This window comes from Ceratosolen solmsi, unplaced genomic scaffold (assembly GCF_000503995.2).
Source record: "Ceratosolen solmsi marchali unplaced genomic scaffold, CerSol_1.0 scaffold3, whole genome shotgun sequence".
Taxonomy (NCBI): Eukaryota; Metazoa; Arthropoda; class Insecta; order Hymenoptera; family Agaonidae; genus Ceratosolen; species Ceratosolen solmsi.
In genome coordinates this window covers 3,759,641-3,774,840 of record NW_011948428.1, presented here as the reverse complement: position 1 = coordinate 3,774,840, position 15,200 = coordinate 3,759,641, and the positions used below count along the sequence as shown (strand labels likewise).

At 31.2% G+C, this 15,200-nt stretch overlaps 2 protein-coding genes across 2 annotated transcripts; both read left to right on the top strand.

Moving 5' to 3' along the window:
• Nucleotides 1–259: 259 nt before the first annotated feature.
• Nucleotides 260–2,100, top strand: LOC105363638 (uncharacterized). The gene has a single exon (XM_011501384.1). The coding sequence runs from the start codon at nt 275–277 to the stop codon at nt 2,066–2,068; it is 1,794 nt and encodes a 597-aa protein (XP_011499686.1). The 5' UTR covers nt 260–274; the 3' UTR covers nt 2,069–2,100.
• A 490-nt stretch (nt 2,101–2,590) lies between these two features.
• Nucleotides 2,591–3,971, top strand: LOC105363637 (uncharacterized). Its single transcript, XM_011501383.1, has 2 exons — nt 2,591–2,665; nt 3,060–3,971. Exon 2 carries the CDS (start codon nt 3,103–3,105, stop codon nt 3,832–3,834), a length of 732 nt encoding a protein of 243 aa, XP_011499685.1. The 5' UTR covers nt 2,591–2,665; nt 3,060–3,102; the 3' UTR covers nt 3,835–3,971.
• Nucleotides 3,972–15,200: the final 11,229 nt, after the last annotated feature.

The window sequence follows — 15,200 nt, the reverse complement described above, 5'->3', positions numbered from 1 at the left end:
TAAGTGGATGGAGTTAGCGAAAGGTGATGTTTAGAAAAGTAATATAATCTTCAACGTATATTAATTTCAGAAAATGAAGCCACCATTAGCAATTTTCATTATACTTACGCTATACAGCACAATACAAATCAATAGCCTAACATTAGGTGATCGACGCCGTTATATAGATAATGAAGAAATATCGGCAGAGTCTAGTGATATCAATGTATATAATTTCAATGAAATAAATCCCAAAGTTTCGCTATGGAATTTACCACCAAGAACAGTCGAGTTCATGACGAGAAGCCTCAAGGACGACTTACACGATTTTCAGCGACTCGTACCTAAGGAGCAATTGGTCACATTATTCTACGAATATCTGTCCGAGGATGAGGATTTCGGCGACGCGTTGGATTACGTGACGTCAAATGACTTTAAAGCTCTTTTAAGAGATGTCGAAGGTATGAGCGAGATCTCGCATCTTCTTCGTTTTTTGCAAGAATCAGGACTCAATGCTTACGGATTCGTCAATAAGATTAACGACGTATTGGGCATCGACAAAATCTCTCCGCCATCGCGTTTCATGTTAAACAGAATCAGTGGTGGATTGCCAGGGTTTATTAAGGACGTGAAAGCTCTCCTTCCCGTGCACGAACTTGAAGAATTGTACAGGGAAAAGTTGACGAGTTCGGAGAATTTCGCGGAGTTAATCAAACGGCTGAGATCCGCGGAGTTTCAAGGTTTCGTCGACAAATTAATGGGGCACAAGGAGATGCAACATTTGCTGAAACGAGCGGAGGCAAAAGGTGTAGATGTGCAGGCTATTTTTGACTTTCTGTCGTCCGTTTTAGGACTTAAGTTTCCACCAAGAACAGTCGAGTTCATGACGAGAAGCCTCAAGGACGACTTACACGATTTTCAGCGACTCGTACCTAAGGAGCAATTGGTCACATTATTCTACGAATATCTGTCCGAGGATGAGGATTTCGGCGACGCGTTGGATTACGTGACGTCAAATGACTTTAAAGCTCTTTTAAGAGATGTCGAAGGTATGAGCGAGATCTCGCATCTTCTTCGTTTTTTGCAAGAATCAGGACTCAATGCTTACGGATTCGTCAATAAGATTAACGACGTATTGGGCATCGACAAAATCTCTCCGCCATCGCGTTTCATGTTAAACAGAATCAGTGGTGGATTGCCAGGGTTTATTAAGGACGTGAAAGCTCTCCTTCCCGTGCACGAACTTGAAGAATTGTACAGGGAAAAGTTGACGAGTTCGGAGAATTTCGCGGAGTTAATCAAACGGCTGAGATCCGCGGAGTTTCAAGGTTTCGTCGACAAATTAATGGGGCACAAGGAGATGCAACATTTGCTGAAACGAGCGGAGGCAAAAGGTGTAGATGTGCAGGCTATTTTTGACTTTCTGTCGTCCGTTTTAGGACTTAAGTTTCCATCACAGTTAATCTTTAAGGACGAAGAGGTCATTGACATACTTTATCAAATTTGGTCAAAAGTGTCTTTAGATAATATTATCGATGTCGTTGTTACCTATTTCTTCGAAGACCAGGATTTTGGTAAAGTTGTTAAATATATGCTGAACGATGAATTTAAAAATATTTTATCGGATATCGAAGATCTTCCTGAAATACGATCAGTTTTTATATATCTGGATAAATATTCAATTAACATTTATTCGTGGATAAATGAGTTCAATGGAATATTGGGTTTAAACAAGACTTTGCCATCTCGAAACACCTATATGAAAGTAACAGGTGGTATTCCTGGTTTCATACAGGATATTAAATCACAAATACCAGTTGACGAATTACAGAATCTGTTTGATGAAAAACTTAGGACGTCTAGTAAATTTAAAACTTTTATTGATCGTCTGAATAAGCACGAACTTCAAGACGCTGTTAATGTGTTAAATAAACACAAAGGATTTAATCTGTTATTAAGGAAACTTGAGGCACTGGGTGTCGATTGGAATGAAGTAATTAAAATTATTAATGCTCTTACTGGAATCAAATTTCCAGATCGACCTTCTAATCGGCATTTCGTAAGTATTTATTTTCTTAATTTTGCTTAATACTTGGAATAAATTTTTTTTATTATTTCCAACGATTGCCGTGAATTACAAATAATGTTATTAGTAATGTTATTAACAATAGTGTGTATCTATATATATATATATATATATATATATATATATATATATAAATATGTATATACTATTAATGTATTGATATATACGTAAAGAATTATATAAATTTTTATGAATCAATGTGTATTATAAATTTTATATGCAATAAAAATCGTTTTTTTTTTATTTTAGATATAAACGGATTTTTATGTACTCAGTGATTATGAGATGATTATGATGATATGCAAAGGAAACGTTTAGAAACATCACATGAAAAATGAAACTTTTATATTTAATGTTATAAAAAATAAATATTTATTTCTTTTACGAAAATAATTTTTAATTTCCTAACTTCATGCTATGAAATGTAACCCTTATATCTGTCAAAATCATAATTAGAAGGAAATTTTTTTTTCAATTCTTCAAGAGTTTCATTATTTTTTGACTGAAAAATGAATTATAAAAAAAGTCACTTTCAACATTTCTTACATCTAAGTCTGTCGAGTTTCCCACTTTGTTGAAACGTAATTCACATGAAAACAGGTAAAAGATTCTTTGATTTAGCATGCCTTGTTTCTCCCCTACTTTTCTCCTATTCCTGTTATGTTTCTCTCTCTCCCTCTGGCTCTATGACTCTTTGTCTCTCTGAATCTCTGTCTGTCTATCTCTCTACCTCATTCTGCAGCCTCCTGCAAATTCTCTCTCTCTCTCTCTCTCTCTCTCTCTCGCTCTCTCTCTCTCTCTCTATCGCACTTCATTCCCCCTCTTCCCGTACTTACTGTCTGCCTCTTATACGTTTTATTTTCCTCCTTTATTTCCTTTTCTCTCTCAGTCTCTTTCACTACTATACGTATATATGTTTTTATTCGATATTTTGATATCTCGATATCCAGTAGTACTTGGGAAATTCCAACCGTCTTTCCCACTTTTCTCGCAGTTACTTCTCAAATTTCTCGAAGGACGATATTGAACAGGAGGACATGAATCGGATATCAATCGTTTTAGCTGCAGTCGTCGCCTTTTCCTTCGTCTTCACGGGTTTCTTTTCTCGCGGGCTTCGATCACCGCTTTTAAGCGCAATATGGAAAATTCAACACAGGCATATGGAAAAGGAACACAAAAATTCCCTTGAGCAAGATCTCAAAGATATTTTTGATATTTTCCCTTGGGACGATATACGTTTTATTGTTGGAAAGTACATTAAATTTGACAAGCAAATCGATAATACAATCACCTTTTTCAAAGACCATAGAAAATTTATTTGGAATGCCCTAAAAAAAATACCGCATTTTCAACTTTTTATATTCATTTTGAATGAACTTGAACTTAAGGTTGATCATTTGGTGGAGAAATTCGAGCAATTTGCAAGCTCACTACCCGAATGTAACAATACCGAGGAGAAAATAAAAAGCGGCGGATTATCAGAAATGATCCATCAAATTTTAATTATTATTCCGCGTGAAAAACTGCACATTTTATTATGTGAAAAAGTAAAAAACTCATATAATTTTCGCACACTGTTACTTTTGCTTAATTCTCAGCAGTTTCTACAGCTTTGCAAATCTATTAAAATGAATGCCGAACTGCAACGACATTTTTACTGGGCGAACGAAAATGGAATTGAAATTATATTTGCCAGTGAATTACTTATAAGGCTTTACATCTATTTAATACAAAATATTTATATAGATAATTACGTTAACGGCAATTGAAATAAAAATCGTATAAAGTGGATGCAAAATAGATGCAAATGAAAAAGTAGAAAGAAAAACGTTGAATAGAATTGGTTTTAGCAAGACAAATAAAGGTATAAGAAATTGTAGAAAATAAATTTTATACAATTTTAATATTCCAAAACATATTCTCAATCACAATAGTTGCGCGAAACTATTATTTTTGCCGTGCAATGATATCATATACGTAAACCCAATGAACGTCATAGCTTATTGTACTTATTATATAAGTACAAGAAAGGATTTTTAATAATATTATCGATTTTCAGAATTGCCATTCTATTTATACATTATTTCATTTTTTATATAAATATAAAACTAACGGTATGTTGTTGTTGTTGTTGTTGTTTTTTTTTTTTTTTTTTTTTTTTTTTTTTTTTGTTGTTGTTGTCGCTCTTGCTGTTGTTCTTGTTCTTTTTTTCTTTTTTCTTTTAATTCAGGGAAATGATTTTGTATAATTAATATAAGGTCCATTTATGTTTAATAAACGATTCCAGGGATCCTCCTGTCACTGCATAAATAATTGTACCAACAAAAAAAAAAAAAAAAAAAAAAACTAAAAAAATTGAAAACAGCATAGAATATAATGCTAAAAAGAATATTATTCGTTTTATAAATATTGAAAATTCGAAAGCGATATGTGTGGTGGCTTGGAAATTAATAAAATAAAATAAATAAAATAAATAAAATCAAGATGAATGGTAATATGCTACGTCTCATATTAAATTTACGTAAATCTATATTAAATAAGTATTGCAGATAATCCAATAGGAACGAAAAAAAAGCAAAAAAACAAAAAAAAAAACAAAAAGAAAAATCTGGCCTTCTCCAATCTAGCAATATTAACGGGAATACAGGAAATTGAAGAAGAAAACTCAGAAGACGAAGAAGAAGAATAAAGAGAAGTAGGAGGAGGAGGAGTAGGAGGAGGAGGATAAAAGAAAGAAAAAAAAAAAAAAAAAAAAAAAAAAAAAAAAAAAACAGGAAAGAATAGGGAAATGTGCAAACTCACTTGGAAATTCGTCAGGACGAATATTTTGAATTATAATTAAAGGCGTCGGGACTAAAAACAGTAATACTGTATCGAGATAGTGACGATCGGCCTTGTCATTATTATGTATCGCAAGAGAAAGTCGAAACTTGTCGTCAGATTCTATAGCAATGCTGTGAGCAACATCACTGGCGTCGACTCGCGACGGACTGACGGACGAGTCCTATTTCAATTTCAGCAAGTTAATTGGAATTGTTTGCAGCAGACATCCCCCACTAGTCCTTCTGCATGTTCCTCCTTTCTCCCCTTTGTGAATTCATGCCTCGTACCCCCAGCCGTCATACATGGCGCGAGGAGCCTCTGACTCGTGTGAATTGTGTACCTCCTCTCACTATTCAATCTATCCTCTCTATTCTCTCTCTCTCTCTATTTTCTCTCTCTCTCTCTCTCTCTCTATTCTCTCTCTCTCTCTATTCTCTCTCTCTCTCTCTCTCTATTCTCTCTCTCTCTCTCTATTCTCTATCTCTCTCTCTCTCTCTCTCTCTCTCTATTTCATATCCAGCTGCAAATCATCTCGCGCCTTGGTATCGCCAGTTTTAGGAATCAGTGTATTCTCAAACGGAATTAATTTAACGCGACGTTTTCAACGAAGGTACGAGCCACTTCTAAATCGCTAAACACCGAGATTCCGTTTTATCATATCACGCGGTATGCATAGAATTCCGCTCCGTGTTTTTATTATGCTCATAACATTATTATTATTATTCGTCACATCTGCCATTAATTATGATTATTCAACTATTCTTATGACGACGACTTGATTCTTTTTTTACCAACTTTTTCTCTTCTTTTCTATATGCAATTTTATCATTGCGATAAGTATTTATTTCTTTAGCAATTTTTCTATGTAACACGGTTTAATTGACAAATTCAAATTAATATTGTTAATGTAAATTTTCGGGTGCGTTTATAATCAACTATTATTTGTAATTATTCGCGCATCATCGCTCGCGAATCACCATATTAAATAATCGAGTTTCGATCATTTTTTTATTTTTTTTATAATAGTATTCTTTCTTATCAATATACACATATATATATATATATATATATATATATATATATAAATAAACTTTTCGCACAACATTTTATTGCATTGTAATGAGCATTTATTGGAGAGGATTGTGATTTTAATCGATTTATACGCAGTTAGTTCCTCGTATGCAAATTATTTGCTAACTGTAAGTGATAATAACAAAACTATTAAAACCAATTGAATAGAGTAGATAAACATATTGTCTACAAGATGGATATCGCATTCATTCGAAATTAATCAAAAGTATCGACGAATAAATACTCCTAATACATTTGGGATGAATTCGAATATAATCCCAAATATTCCTGTATCATATTCAACTCGAGAAAATGAAATTTTCCTTTGGCAAACGTAATTTAACATATACATCTAAGCGGTAACGGGATTTCGCCGAAAATTTTACAATACAAAATCATCGACTGTATTAAGTTTACATTATAGTATCCCTCAAATTTTTTTCTCCATTAGTATGGGGGTTATGCACATTAAAGAAGCTTAAATATATATTTTGATTAATTAGCTATAAATAAATACCCCTAAGATTATATCAATAATTATTACTAATGTTTATAACGAACATTAGTATACACTTGGTAATAATTATTATTAAAATTCATTTGTAATATGATAGATATTATAGGATGTCCCGCACGCATTATGCGTAAACTACATGCAAATTACCTTATCTCGCGAGAATTCAATTTTTATATAAATAAAAAGGAAAACTCTATTTAAAATTTTGATTATATAAATTTCAACTATAATACTTGAAATGAGAATTCCATGTGGATAATTAATGCATAGGGTACGATAATTTTTTTTAATAAAATAATTCTACTCGAATAAACAGGATTCCCATAAGGAGTTTTCATTATTTTCGTTAAATAAAAGACTTTACTAAAAAAAAAAAAAACTTATTTATTATTGTATATATAACCTACGTCGTCCAACTTATGCAGATTATGATTTAAGAATTAATAAGTGAAACACTTTATCAGAATCAAGCAAGTCAAACAACGAACTATTTCGCTTTAATATAATCAAATCGAATGATATTCGCAATGAACAATTTATTGTTGTTAATAGCAAAATCTATGCCAATTAAAAATATCAGCGAGCAATTTAATATGAAAGAAGCATTTCGAAATAAATTACTATTCCACTGTCGCTTCGTTATCAGAACTTCCACGGCACGCGCTAGAAAAGTTTATCTTTATCCCTTAATCCGATTTTTAGGATAATACGAGGAACAGGTAGTAATGCAGTTCTAATAATGTAGTGTGTTTATGTGTAGACAATGGCTGTGCTCTACAACTGCCACGAGCGCTGTCACTCAGATATTGAAGACATCCCAAAAGCCATGTGTACTAAACCTGATGTGTACCCGTAGTCTGGCCTGGCTTTCTACATTATTAAATACTATTCTCTCTCTCTCTCTCTCTCTCTCTCTCTCTCTCACTCACCCCTCCCGCCATTCGCCCCTACCACATCAGCATCAAGCGCGTACGTGCACGCGCACACAGACGCACGTACATTATCTATCTGTTTATCTATCTTTAGCTGTTTCTCATTTCCGATTTCTTTCAGGCTCTACGAGTCTGTGTGCTAAGGTGGGCTCGAATTCGTAAGAGGACAACGGGCTCTCCTCATTCTCTTGTCCTTACCATAACAACCTAAAAATCAATTTACTATGCTCCTCTCTTTCTTAAAATACTCGAATAATGTTCTATAGAGTCATAAGAACAAAAGCTTATGTGATAACTGAATGTGGAAATTTGATAATTTTAGACAAAGGCTTTTTTTACGGCACAAAGCCGATTATATTATTTTATCAAGCACATTCGCTTAATCTAACTATAATAGGTAAAATTATATGAGCTCTAAATAGATTATTATATAATGATATTACAACTTGTTGGAAAAGATGTAATATGGAGATGATAATTTATGCGAAATTGCGAAACGTGCGATAGCGGCACATAGCTAAGTGGAAGAGAACATTTCAAGTTGAGATACAAAGAAAGTATTCAAGTATTTGGGAAGATTGTTGGCTGATTCCCGTTGATTCCCGAATAAAAATGTAATTTAAATTTCTTTTAAGTCAAATAGATTTTAAACTTGGAATTTAGACGGCACGGATGAATATACCATTGTCAATTATATCTTCAAAGTTTTAACTTTCTTTTTATATTCTTATAAAAATAGATACTTAATAATAAATAAAAATGAGCCATTACTATTCCAATTTTGTACCATTATTATCATTACCCTTTTTTTTGTTTTTTTTTTTTTTGTTTTTTTTTTCGTTATGCATATTTGAAACATACGATACATATATACGCGCACTCAAGCACACAAAGAGAGAGGGGGAGGGGGGGGGGAGGGGAGAGAGAAGTTCATTTACAGAAAAGTCTTAAATTGGGCGTAAGCCATATTTTCAAATTCTTCATATTTTAGGTAAAAGTTTTAAGTTAGCCAAAAATTTCAATTAAAAAGTTTCTCTTTCTATTTTTCTTGCTAAAAACTTTTAATATTTTTATCATACTTTAAATCATTTTCTTAACTTTCACAATAAGATTTTACATTGCAGCTAGTCTTACAGTTTTATATAAGTTCAGAATAATGAAAATCGTAGCGAAAGATAAGTATGTGCAATAAATGTTGTAACAAACATAATGTTCATACTACACAAAAATTGCATATTTTACGTCACACACTTTAACATTGTAATAATGTAATTAATTTGACATTTCACGCGTGCCATGTTCAATTATACTCATAAAGTAACTGTACATCGAATACTGTCTTTCTTAATCTCTCTCTCTCTCTCTCTCTCTCTCTCTCTCTTTTACATTTTATTTTTGGCTTTTATTTCAACAAAGTAGGCAAACAAGCGATAATAATATCGTCAATAATATTGATTTGTCCCTAAATCTTTATAATATCTTTCTTCTCTGCAATAATGTTACGAATGAGAAAATTAATAAGTAAAACAATATTTTTGCCGTTGCTGCGTCATAACTCTTATGAAATTCTTATAACGGAAAAAAGAAAAAAAAAGCCCTTGACAATATCGAAACCTCGCGCTTATACTTTTCTCTCTTTTTCATCGTTTTTGTTTTTCCTGTTTGTTTTTTGTTTTGTTTTGTTTTGTTTTGTTCTTTAACGTCATCAAGCTATTATAGTTATAAACGTCCTCTCTACCCTCAACTCGGATGCGAGAGGTCGATATACTTTTCATTCGCCTAACTCAGACCTCTCTATGGCCATCTTAACATTATATACTTTAGGTTATTTTGCTTTCGAGGCTGCAATAGGCCATTTTGTATTCATGCCTGTATTATGCCGTTTTACATTTATATATCCATGCAATATGCTGCTCCGCTTCAATATGCATGAGAATAATTTACCTACTTAGATGAGTTGGGAAATTTTTTTCTTCGTGCAGTCAAGTGTAGCTGTCAAGAATACCTATCATAATTTCTTTCTTTCTTCATTTTCAAATACACGCATGTAGTTATAAACATAGGACATTTTACTTTGACCTGAAGTTGTCAAAGAACCTGAACTGTCGAGAGTTAATTGTATGAAATATTCGTTACATCATTCCATATTATATACCGAACATATTAATCCTGTATTATTAATATGGCAATATATTGTACATTTCTTTTACTTCTAAAAAGTTTTATACAGTATAATATGCTTTTATGTACAAGAATACTTTAGTTTTTATTCGCTCCCACTTATGTGGCTTATTCCCGCGTAGTCGTAACGCATGTAAACGTTCGACAAAATCCTGGCTGAGCGTTAAAAAGAGATAATAGTAAAGCATATCTTATTTGTCGGTAGCCTTTAGATTCTCTTGTGCGCGTGAAACGATCTTTCACGGACCACTCCTTATCAGCAAGTGATAAAACCTCAGGGGGATTTTTTTTTTTGCGCGGCACAAATAGGCGCTGCATGCTGTGTGTTGTGCAAGAAAGGAGCGAGTTTCATTTACTTAAGCTCCTTAAGATTGATCGATACTTCAATGAGTAAATTTCACTGTATTCTGAAGAAATTTTGTACGAGTCCATTAAAAAAAAAAAAAAAAAAAAAAAAAGCATACAAAAATGGATAAAAAAAAAGATCAAATAATCACTTATTCAATACTGCATCCCGTAATTAGTTGACCTTACTTCGTCTAAATAATAAATCAACGATTGTACGATTGATTTATTGAACATACTTATTACAATTGAATTTATGGGGACATTTAAAAAAGGCGATTTACTATTAATAATGTAGAAAAATACGTCTCTATTGTTATTTAGTTGTAGAATGAATTTTGAAACGAAAAGAAACTTTTAAAAATAGGTTCGATAAAACTTAACTCTTGATCCTGAAAAAACAAATAAAAACAAAAAAAAATTTCATCGTTACAACAAAAAGTTGTACAGTTACGCATAGTTACTTTTTTTTTTTATAGTTTGTCGGCTTTCCGATTACTCATATTTTGTTGTAACAGTTTGTTTTTTTTTTTTTTTTTTTTTTTTTTTTTTTTTTTTTTTTGATTTGTTTTTTAGTAATTATGCTTAGCTCTTATTTTCTTACTATGTTATGCAAAGTTACGTTCTTCGAATTTATTGTAATATTACTTTGTAATAGTATCATTTTTAACAATATTACTTGAAAATCGTTTTACGTTGTTTTCAAAGCTTCTATTTATTAACACATAAATTATAAATAATTTATTCGATTCTATTAATTGTTATTATAGATCGCATAATTTTGTTAGAAAAAAAAATGTTATAACGTTCTTTATGATATCAGTAGAGTAAAAAAAAACTCTTATTGACGTATATATTATTTTAACATAGCTTATTTTTTAAATGCGATAAAAACTCTCAATTTATAATATAAATCTATTAATTGCTTAACAGTTGGATGGCCGAACTCGCTAACTATCGAGTTTTCATCATCAATAAGACTTTATAATCATTGAATAGTAATATAACTTTTATTTAGAATATTATGTGAAAATTGCAGGACTTGCATTTCTTATTCTGAAATTACGAACAACAATAAGTCAATGACTATTATTCATAAATGAACGATGATTATGTAAATGTTTATATTTGTGTTTAAGTATGTGTAAATTTTATATTTTATAAAAAAAATCCATGAAATGTTTGTGACTTTAGGGAGAAAACGTTCGATACGAAAAACCATATGAAATTAATGTAAAAATAAATTTTGGTCAGTTGTGTTAGAAAAAGAACGGTGAGTTATAAAGAAGTTATAAAGAGGTTGAAAATGAGGTTGATCAGCCCATTTATTGGATTTGAAAGTCAAACGTCACGAGTGCATTCGTTCTATCGACTATGACGAATTTTTCACAACAAAAGACTAGATATACTCCACTTATCTTTTCCACATACTTTTGCATTTACCTGTACTTATATATTTTTGAGATACTCTGCCAATTTGTATTTTCTGCATTGCGCCAACCAACTTGATTCTTTTATTCTTACTCTCTGGAGTTACGCTACAGTTACAACTTAATGTTTCAACTGTCATTATAGCGTTCTATTTCATTTTAAAAGGTTTGCATTATTGCATTGAAAATGTGCATAAACTTTTCATCGGCTTGGCGAATGTCCTATAACGTTATATTAATTATTATCTAAGTCTGACTAGCTTAACAAATAAGTTCTCTATAAAATTTTAAATGAAATGTATTTTTAATATTATTTTCATTTTTGTTATTGTAATAATGTCATGGATAAACTATCTTTTCAGACATTTTGACTTCTAATTCTCTAATAATATTATGATATTTATAATATGAAATTTTATTACCTTAAATAAGCTCATAGACAATATGCAGCAAGAAATTGTGACTATATATTCATTAATATGATTTAATAGCAAATGATATTAATTCAGACAAAGAGACATTAGAATTGGTAAAGATGACTACAAAGACAATTCATTACAATCGTCTTATTACTATTATTATTATTATTACTATTATTATTATTATTATTATTATTATTGTTGTTGTTGTTGTTGTTGTTGTTGTTGTTGTTGTCGTTGTCGTTGTCGTCGTTGTCGTTGTTGTTGTTGTCGTTGTTGTTATTATTATTATTATTATTATTATTATTATTATTATTAGTGTTATTAGATATTATTACGTGTAGATGAAAAAAAAATTAGCTTTTTTTGGCGTCGTACAAGACAGACTAATGGCAAACTAAACTACATCGATTTCTGCATGGGAACTGAAGACATAAGACGCGCGATTTAACGATAATTGTCTGATTGGAATTGGTATCACTAGGGTCTTTAGTACAAGAGGAACTCGTTGCAAACGTATACAGGAACTCGGCATAGAAATATTTCCAAGGCCGTTCACGTTCTCCCTAAACGAGATTGCGTCGTTAACCAATCGATTGCCAAGCCGTATCAGTAGAAGAAGATGAAGAAGAAGCAGAAGATGATGATGATGATGATGATGAAGACGAAGCGGAACAAGAAGAAGAAGAAGAAAAGTGAGATAGTCATAGTACGCGCGATTGTCGTGGGCGGGCGGGGAGTTTTTCCTCTATACGATGCAATATGAAATAGCGCTGACATTTTATTTTCTGCGTGTTGATTAAGGCTCAATCGTCGACCATCAGTTTCCTCAATTTTCGCGAAACCAATAATTAATTATACGCTTTGCGTTTATCATTTGTAAGTTAAAGAGTTTTTTTCTTATATTTTATTTATTATGCCGTACATTCTCTTGCGAAATTAAAATGCACTCTATTTTATACAGGGAATTTTATGTATCCTCGTAAGAATATAAGTGCATGAAAGTATATTAAAGCTATAAATTGACAACAAATATCGTAGGTGAGTAGATACGTTTTTCATTGAGACATTGAAAACTAGATAAAAAATTAATTTGTTTAAAATTATATTTCGTCAAAAATATGATATATATACATATATATATATATATGTAAAACATAATTATATTATTTAATTATATTGACAAGTATCTATTTATTTATATGTATACATTATTCATAAGTCTTAAGCTGTCGGATATATAATTTTTCCGAACCTTCGAAACAATTTCATGCAAACGTCATATATCCTCACGTTATTCTTAATCATTCGGGATACAGACGTCTTAATTGTGATAGAGATAAAGTTTATCATACATATGAGAATGAACAATTGGCTTTTTCTCTCTTAATGGGCGATTGTGTGCTAATATAAGCCCTTATATTGTAGAATCGTTGTAATGTATTGATTATACTGATATTCAATCAATGAATTGAATAAAAATTTTAATAAATAATTGTTATGATGATCGCGTAATAAACGCTTGGCTTGCGGAATTAATGCATACATACGTATCGAGTAGAATCATTTTTCAATGCAAGAGGATAAAGTGGAAGTCATCCTTCATCGTTCTATCAAAACGGAAGTGAAAGGATGGTTTTCAAAGAATTCGTGCAAGATAGATGTGGGAAGAAAATGGAGTCGCGAGCATGCCCACGTACTATCACGCTTTCCTGAATTTTCCGCACGATTTCTTTTCCTTGAGCCTATCTTAGTACCCTTCAATGTTTACCGTCCCTCTATTTCTGGCAGCCTCTCCATTTCCATCCAGAACCAAAGCCTGGAGAGAAGGGTAAGAGAAAGCAAACGACGGAAAAAGGAAGATAGAAGAAAGTGGAAATAAAAGATGTAAAGACTATGGAGTGTAGAAGAAGAAAGAATTCTATAATACATGAGGAATTTTTGTAAAACTGTCTAAAGATAGAATTATAGTCGTAATATTTATATATTGATTGCGCAATTATATACGACTTCAGAATTACAAATAATTTGCCGAAAATAAAGGCTCTCGTAAATTATTTTAAATTAAACTTACATTATAAATATAGATATATTGATTATTAATTTTCCATAAAAGCATTCTAATAAAAACCATTCATTGCTTTATAATTTCTAGCAAACATGCCAGCCTCATATTTAGCAAATAATTGTCATTAGCTAAACACCTCTTTTTAATTAATAATTGATAATTTAATCGATTAAAGAATTAAAATTGATTATAATTTTATCCAGTGCAATTTAAATTTGCAGCAGTGTGTGTAGATATTTGTATTTAATGGATTAAATTGAAGTTTAATATTCCGTAAGCCTAATGGAAATTGAAAATTACTTCACTACATACTATTGGTTAAATAATTCTCATATTCCTCTCTAACATATTTATATAATTTTTTAATAAATCATCCATTTTTCTAATTTCAACTTATTCATGTATAAAAATCTTATTATGAAAATGTATTATTGTTTAAGCAAATCATTGACTATGATGTATTGTTGCAAAAATCTTTGTAATTTTACCATATGAATGTTTTCGTACAACACTTATATACATTTCATCTCTCTAAAAATATGGATTTCACATACGAAGGATATTAAAATAAAAATAATTTCAAGAAAATCTTATAAAAGCTATAAGTGAATTCAATTAAGTATGATAGAATTACGTTGTATTACCGACAGCATTTTTACATAAAAAGTCGCACAATTATGCAATTTCTTCTAATAATAATATATGTTAAAAAAATGTATGTGCAACTAACGGAAAAGAAAGCTGCCCACAACTTTTTACACATTCGTTTTAAAGATAAAAGTGGAACTTTCGATTATTATAAATAGCAAAGAATAGAATATTTAAAAAATATTTTTCCTCTAAAGAAAGCAAATGTGAAGAAAGTTGATGTTTCATTTCGTGAGGTAGCAGACAGTATATTTGCATGAAAGTACCGACTTGGACCAGACACCCTGTCTCCTGGATACGTATAAAAGCATTCGCGAAATATTTTTCTCCTACTTTACTAACTTTAATTCTTTGCATTACTTACTTTTCACTTTGTCTGCATCTGGACTGCTGGTTATTTTCTTTTCTTCTTTCGTTTGCGTTTGGTTTTATTTTATTTCATTAATTGGAAAATATTTGCTTGGTAATGCAAGATTTGGCATAATTATGATCCTGAACTTTCGTGTTGCTGGAAAACGTCTCCTATTACATGATAATTTTCATATCAATTTTATCATGATACATTGTTACGTGCATGAAATTAAAAAATTCCAAGAGAATGTGAAAAAATTTCAAAGACAACATTGACATCGTTTAATAGTATTTTATAATCAATATATTTCTCAATGTTTAGAAAGTTCGTCGTTTTCAAAGATTTCTCG

Coding starts and splice junctions, on each gene's coding strand:
- LOC105363638 (XM_011501384.1), top strand. CDS start 275: ATGACGAGAAGCCTCAAGGACGACTTACACGATTTTCAGCGACTCGTA.
- LOC105363637 (XM_011501383.1), top strand. CDS start 3,103: ATGAATCGGATATCAATCGTTTTAGCTGCAGTCGTCGCCTTTTCCTTC.